Genomic DNA, 7,399 nt, shown 5'->3' on the forward strand with positions numbered 1-7,399 from the left:
CTTGTTTAGTGTATCTAGTCATTCCTATCATGTCCTAGGCTCATTCATGAAAATCAAATGAATTTGATGCTTGTATGGTACCACTATTGCTTGTATGTTTGAAATGATCTAGTGGTAGCATATGACATGTTTGTGGGCTTGCAAACCTAGTGTTTGATTTAGAAAATGAGCTATAAGTGTTTAACTCAACATGGTACAAGATAACCCTTATTTGGAGGTGTGAAGAAGCTTGTCCTTGGATCAAACCGAGTTAAATATCTTTTTGTAAGCAATCTAGATTGAACCAAATTGGGAAAATGATCCTCATTTCACATGGTTTCACCCCAACATATCTATAATTTAAGGTCACCTTTTGTGTTAATTGTTGACATTGATAATCCTACCCTATCTATACTTTAAGCCTTTGTGGTCATTGATGACAAAGAGAGAGAAATAGTGTACAAAGATAGTGAAAAGACAACAAAGAAACAAAGGGGAGAGATAATATATGACAAAGGAAGGAGATCAATTAAAATTTTGAGCATACAAATAGAGGGAGCAAGCTCATGAACTTGTATGGTGAATTTGAATGTGCATTTCATATATTTGCTTGCATGGCACAAGTTTTAAATTTCAATATCCATGCTTGTGTGGTGTATGCTAGTTATAAGCTTGAATGATGAAATGAGAAACTAGCATGCATAGGCTAAAGTAACTAGACTTATGTTCATTTTATGGAAACTAGACCCTTGCTTGTAATGTTGATCTCATGGGGTATTCTAGTTTTTTTGTGTATGCCTAGTTACTAATGGTGCTAAGGAAGGTATGTTGGTGCACTTCGATTGGTATCACGCTTCAAAGGTCCATCTTTTATACCTTAGCATCATTTGGTAGAAATTGTCTCCTATACTTCCTATCTAATCATATGTGCAAAGCTTCATTCCAAACTCTTAGCACATATGCAGGGGGAGCAATTGCTATCATATGGAGTTCATGAAACTTGTCCATATCCTTTACACATGGTAAATATGCTTGGGCAAGCAACATGGATTCAAATGAACTTTAATTCATATCTTTGTATAAGGGTTGTCATCAATTACCAAAAAGAGGGAGATTGAAAACTCTAGTTTGGTTTTGGTTAATTAATGAAACCCTAAGTGCTAACCTAGTTTATCAAGATGATCATGAGATAGGTAGCACTACTCCAAGTGATGAAGCAATGACAAAGATCATGACAATGGTGATGGCATAGTGATGATCAAATGCGTGAACTTGAAAAAGAAGAAAGAGAAAAACAAAAGGCTCAAGGCAAAGGTATAAAATGTAGGAGCCATTTTGTTTTAGTGATCAAGACACTCAGTGAGTGTGATCACATTTAGGACAGATAGCCATACTATTAAGAGGAGTGAAACTCATATCGAAATGCGGTTATCAAAGTGCCATTAGATGCTCTAATTCATTGCATATGCATCTAGGATCTAGTGGAGTGCTAACACCCTTGAAAATATTTGTGAAAATATGCTAACATATGTGCACAAGGTGATACACTTGGTGGTTGGCACATTCGAGCAAGGGTGAAGGAGATAGAAAAGAAAGAGACAAAAGATGGTTTTGGGAGCTTACTGGAATCGACCAGACACTGGGGTCTGAGCGTCCGGTCACTTGTGCCAGAGCGTTCGGTTAGTTAATAGCCGTTGAGATCTGGCGGCTCAGGTTTAACTCAGAATGACACGTGGCTTACATCGGGCGGCCGGATGCTGGATCCAGCGTCCGGTCAACTGGACTGGAGCGTCTGGTCACCCCGATCTGTACCCAGTGAAGGGGTACAACGGCTCTATTTCGTGGAGGCTTCTATTTAATCCCCATGGCCGGCTCAAGCTCACTTGCTTGCACATTTTTATTGACATATCAACCTTGTGAGCTTAACCAAACACCTCCCACTCATCTCCATCATTGATCCATCATCATTGTGAGATTGGGAGAGAATCCAAGTGCATTGCTTGAGAGATTGCATCTAGAGGCACTTAGCATTCGTGTTGCGCTGCGGATTTCGCTTGTTTCTCTTGGTGGTTGCCACCACCTAGACGGTTGGAGCAGCGGTGGAGGATTGGCACGAGTTGGTGATTGTTCGTGGCCATCTCCGGTGATTGTAAGAGTAGTTGTACCTTTCCCGGCAGAGTGTCGAAAGGTAACTCTAGTAAATTGCTCGTGTCATTGAATTACCTCACTTGTGGGTCGATTCTTGCGGTGTCCTATCGTGTGGACAAGGTTTGTGAAACACCTCTTAGCCGCTGAACCACCAAGTGTTGGTCGACACAACGGGGACGTAGCGTGTTGGCAAGCACGTGAACCTCGGGAGAAAATCAATTGTCTCTTGTCTTTGGCATTCTCCCGGTGATTAGCTATATATTCATCTTGTGATTGGTTCATCCCCTACACGGCGGTATAATCACCCTACTCATTTATTTACATTCTTGCAAACTAGTTGATACAAGCTCTTTAGTGTAATTAGAATTGAGAGCTTGCTTTATTATTTACATTCTTCTAGTTGAGCTCTTTAGAGTAGCAAGTTTGTGTGCCTAAGTAATCATTGCAACTAGAATTGTTGGATAGGTGGCTTGCAACCCTTGTAGAGCTAGAGCAAGTTTGCATTACGCTATTTGTCCTACTAATCAAATTGCTCTAGTTGATTTGTAGATTTTTAAATAGGCTATTTACCCCTCTCTAACCATATTAGGACCTTTCAACCGGTTATTACGCGGCGCCTCTGATCACTATTGCCCGAGAGACGTGTTTTACATTAAGGACCTTGGAACACGTTACCTTCGCAACGGGGCGGTCCTCGGCGTACCCGCGCGCGACGGCGCGGCACACCGGCGGTTACGTCGAGCAAGCTAGACCCGCTGTGACAGGAATAAAGGACCGACCACCATCTATGGCTAAACCCGCAAGCATGGATGGCGGTTAGGGACTCAGGGACACATTGACGCGAGTTGCAGCGGCGAGCGGCTAACCGCAGCGGCGGCATGCCTGTTCCGACAAACCTATGCACTCTCAGAAGGGTAGAGGTGGCGGAGAAGCATTAGTAGCTCACCGTGGTGCACGCTCCAATGGCGGTTGAAGCAGGGGGAGCACTGGGGCGGTCTGGCCACGTGTGACCGAGCGGGCGGCGGCGCTTCGAGCATGGCACCTAGGACGGGAAACCAAGCCAACCTGTCACGAGCACCAGCTAGAGGGGATCAACGCGAGTCCCGAAACACCACCAATTGGGTTCTTTTCCCACGGATTGAGACTTAACCCCGACTGTCTGTGGGAAAAGAACCCAATTGGTGGCGTTTCGGGACCAAACTTACCCCCGAATGCCAGAGGTGCCATGCCCCCCGGATGCCAGAGGTGCCCTGGACTGCCGTGCAGGCGGCCAGCAGCCGGCGGCCTGGCATCCTTGGCCGGCGCCCTCGCCTGGACTGCCCTACTGGCGGCTGGCAGCCGGCGCCCTGGTGGCCTGCCCTGATGATCCATGTGGGAGAGATCGCCGACGCCCTGTTGGCCTGACGATTCATGGCGGAGACGGCGGCGGCGGCGGCCGGGAACTCTAGCTGCGGCACGAACCAGGAGGCGGCGGTGGAAGTCGCGTAGTGTTTTTTGTTTTTGTTTTTTTATCGAGTCCATTAAAAATCTGCAATACCATTACTATTCATCTTCTATTTTAAAATACCATTACTTTAGTGAAGTACTAGCAAATATGTCATTGCGTTGCAACGGAACTATAATTCATTATGTTGCAGGCGGCACGAACATAGTTTTATGGCAGAGCCGCACGCGAGACACTACGGCCACGGCGAGGTGGCTCATTTTTGGGACATACGAGAATTCAGTGGCCTTCGGTCACCTGGACGTGAACCCAACGCTGTTGAATACTTAGAAAATGGCATGATTTAAGCTGAGGAAGGAATCACATAGAAAAGACCCGGCACCAGAAAACTACTCACTGTACAAAGCAACGCCTTCCTCAGGATGTTCACACTCTGTCAAGGGCATCACAGTGGACTGGATATTTGGATCCTCCCTCCCACCACGTTTGTTCTACAGACAAGAACATGTCACACAACTTCAGTAACCATATGATCACAGCGGTTAGGGGCTGTGAGGAGGTAGTACTTGGTATTTCAAGAGCTTTTCAGCATGCTCCTCTCGTCACGTGCCCAAGAGCATACTAGGTGGAAAAAATATATATCTACAAATTGCAGCCATTAGATTTAGACAACTCAGGAATTGAAAAAAAGAACAGAGACGATGGCACAATTTAGCAGACTGAAGACAGGGCACACCATATTTGAAGCAGAAACTACGAGACTGTCACGAACTCAAGTATCTAGATAGAGATTAGGGGAAGGAGGATTTCAGTAAGAACAGAGTAGATACAGGGAATTTTAGGGGTTAAAAAGAAACATGAATTCACAAACACCAAACATCAGGGCAACCTAAACACAACTAATTGGATGCTTTGCTTCAAGTGGCCTTCAAAAGAGCTAGTTGCCTGGACAGTACTCCTAAATAGCCATAAGCTCTGACGAATTTACCTTCAGATTTACAAATAAGACAATAAACACTAACAACGATCATCTCCTCGGTGCTTGCAAAGTCACAGGAAGGTGTCACCATGTGCAAGCCAATGAGACCAACACAAGAGAGCAGCATGTAGATCCGAGTACACATTCATCACCATGTTTTATTTGAACAATCAAAACCCCAAAGGGTAACGTCTCTAACAACGACCACCCCAAACTGACGGCAGCAATAATACTATCACATGTTCTACTGCGTTTCAGTGCACCATGTTCTTTGTAGGAGGGCAACACTGTTCTACAACTAAAACCCTAACCAACTGAAAAAACAAATCCCACCTACACCCAGGGCTTGGTCAGTTGGTCCATGCCGCCAATTATTCCTCAACCAGATCATTTCACACTTCTTTCCTTCCTTCAGGCCCCTTACTTGGTCCTTGAGCAGCTGTCTGCCCTTCCTTTAGGCCTCTTCCTCAAGCAGCATCTGATCAAAGTGCCACACCCCTGCATGCAAATAACATCTCAACAATATCAACTAGGTGTGACTTTAGGCACGAGACATAGCAGATCAAACCGAAGTTCAGCGACAGACTAACCATGCCCCTTGCCCACTCTCCTCAGCTGGGCGACATACTTGGAGATCTCATTTATGGCTTCCACCTTTCAAAAGAAAATAAAAGATTTTCGTTCATCTAAGAATTGTCTTGCAAGTAGAGCAAAAACTGTATAGAACAAAATATAGCCCTGCACAATTTTGTTCAATATAATACGGAACATATGCTTGGTTGCATTTACCTGCTCCTCGAGGAACTCACTCTCGATGAAGTCTGTCAGCTGAGGATCATTGCACCTTGTTGCCACCTGTTAATTACAGGTGCAAACTCATTAAAAATTGTACATGTCACAATTGTACAACAACATTTAGTGACTCAAGTTATTCAATTTATATTTGCCCATAAATGTTTTAAGTATGTCTTAAGCAAAGCACACAGTATTTCTCCACAAATAAGCATGTGAGTGAAAGCAACTTACACCATGCAGGTTGTGCAGCTTCTCATTAACCAGCTTTTCCAGAGCCAGAGCCAGCTCCATAGCTGAAATCAATCAAAAAAGGAACAGATCAAAACATAGCTATCAGATTAGTTTTCCAAATATGTCAAACATGAACAAAACTAGAAAAGACCAACCTAGCTGATAACCAACCAAACATTTACTAACAATAGCCAGCCTTCTATTTATATATAAGCAGTGCTAAATTGTTAGTATTCACTACCAGTCTTTCAATCTACCATCCATCCATATACTGAAAACTGCAACTCATACAACTAGGTTCAATTGCAGAATAAAGAACACTTTTTGACAACAGTTGGCTTTTCATACTTCCTCTGCTGTACCACACATGCAGACTCCTCTAAGGCACTTGAGATTCAGATACCATCCTAATCCAGAGGTCAGAATCAGTGAACAAGAAGGAAATGCTCGGCAACTCACCGTACAAAGCATCGCCTTTCTCAGGGTGGTCAAATTCAGTCAAGGGCGTCACAATCGATTGGAGCCTCACCCTACCTCCGCGTTTGTTCTGACGGCAACAGAAACACATGCAGTGCCGAGTCAGTACCCCAAGTATGTAGCATGGTACAACGGAACGGACCAAAGGGTCAAAGAAATTAAGAGGACCGAACGAACCTGGTACTCCATGAGCTTCTCAGCATGCTCCCTCTCCTCGTCGCTCGATTCCTTAAAGAACCTGGAGGAACAGATGTGCAGAACAGCATCATTACAAAGGAACAACAAAATGGCAATGCCGTGCTTTATTTACAGATGGGTAACTAAACTTGGCGAGAGGCGAGGACTCACTTGGCAAATCCTTTGAGAGCCACGTTGTCACGGTCGAAGTAGGCGAAGAGGGAGTGGTACGCATAGGAGGCGTTGTACTCCACGCTGCATGATAAGAGCAGGCACGGTCAAGTTGCCATCACATTGACATGTTTTTGGTTGGTTGAATTGAATCCACATCAAAGCACAGAGACGGCTGGCATGACTGACAACACCAAAAATAGCCTATCAATCGCGTGACTCGATTAAGAACAACCTAACATTCTGGGGGAAAATCGCACAACTTAGCATAAACCAATGGAGCAACGCATTCACATTAGCGGGGAGACAAGCATCGATCCACAATCAACACATATCAGGACGCCGCCCGCCTAATAATAGCCCGACCGACCGAAATCCTAACGACTGGCAAGAGAAAATCGGAACGCGAGCAGAGCACCGAGGCAACAGTACTCACTTGATCTGTTCGTTGAGAGCGGCCTCGCACTCGTCGACGAACTTCTGTCGCGCGAGCGACTTGTCGGGGGTCTGGGGCACGAGCGCGAGCTCCCCCTTGATCTCCTCGAAGGGCTGGAACACCACCCCGCTGAGCACCTCCTTCCCTTTGCCGGCGGCCCTGCACGCCGCCCCAGCGGGCGGCGAGACGCCTCCACGCGGCGCCGCCACCCTGACGGGAGCCGGGGTTGCGCCCGCACCACAGAGCGGGTTGGCCGCGGCGGCGGCCGGGGATGGGGAAACCCTAAGCATCATCTGGAAGGAGGCGTGCGGGCGCGTTCGCGTGAATTCTGGGCGGCGGCAGCGGAATGGATTGTGCGGTGGGAGCTGGCGTGGAGAGGAATGGGATAGATATAGGCGCGTGGGGGTCGCGGGTTGGGGACACGTGGACGGTTGGGATTGGGTGGAGGCGGAGGGAGCGCGTGGAGGGCGAGCGCCGCTCCGTCCACTGCGCACGGGCGTGGGATATTTTTGGATGGTGGAGTCCTGGAATCGTCCTATTCTGGCGGTCTTTCATTTTAGTT

General features: G+C 46.4%; 1 protein-coding gene across 1 annotated transcript; it reads right to left on the reverse strand.

The window, feature by feature from the left end:
* Nucleotides 1–4,688: 4,688 nt before the first annotated feature.
* On the reverse strand, nt 4,689–7,153 carry LOC136507877 (ferritin-1, chloroplastic-like). Its single transcript, XM_066502473.1, has 8 exons — nt 6,838–7,153; nt 6,402–6,485; nt 6,231–6,291; nt 6,036–6,123; nt 5,577–5,638; nt 5,340–5,405; nt 5,141–5,204; nt 4,689–5,048 (listed from the first exon to the last, which is right to left on the reverse strand). The coding sequence occupies exons 1-8, from the start codon at nt 7,128–7,130 to the stop codon at nt 5,005–5,007; spliced, it is 762 nt and encodes a 253-aa protein (XP_066358570.1). The 5' UTR covers nt 7,131–7,153; the 3' UTR covers nt 4,689–5,004.
* Nucleotides 7,154–7,399: the final 246 nt, after the last annotated feature.

Source organism: Miscanthus floridulus, chromosome 15 (genome assembly GCF_019320115.1).
Source record: "Miscanthus floridulus cultivar M001 chromosome 15, ASM1932011v1, whole genome shotgun sequence".
NCBI lineage: Eukaryota > Viridiplantae > Streptophyta > Magnoliopsida > Poales > Poaceae > Miscanthus > Miscanthus floridulus.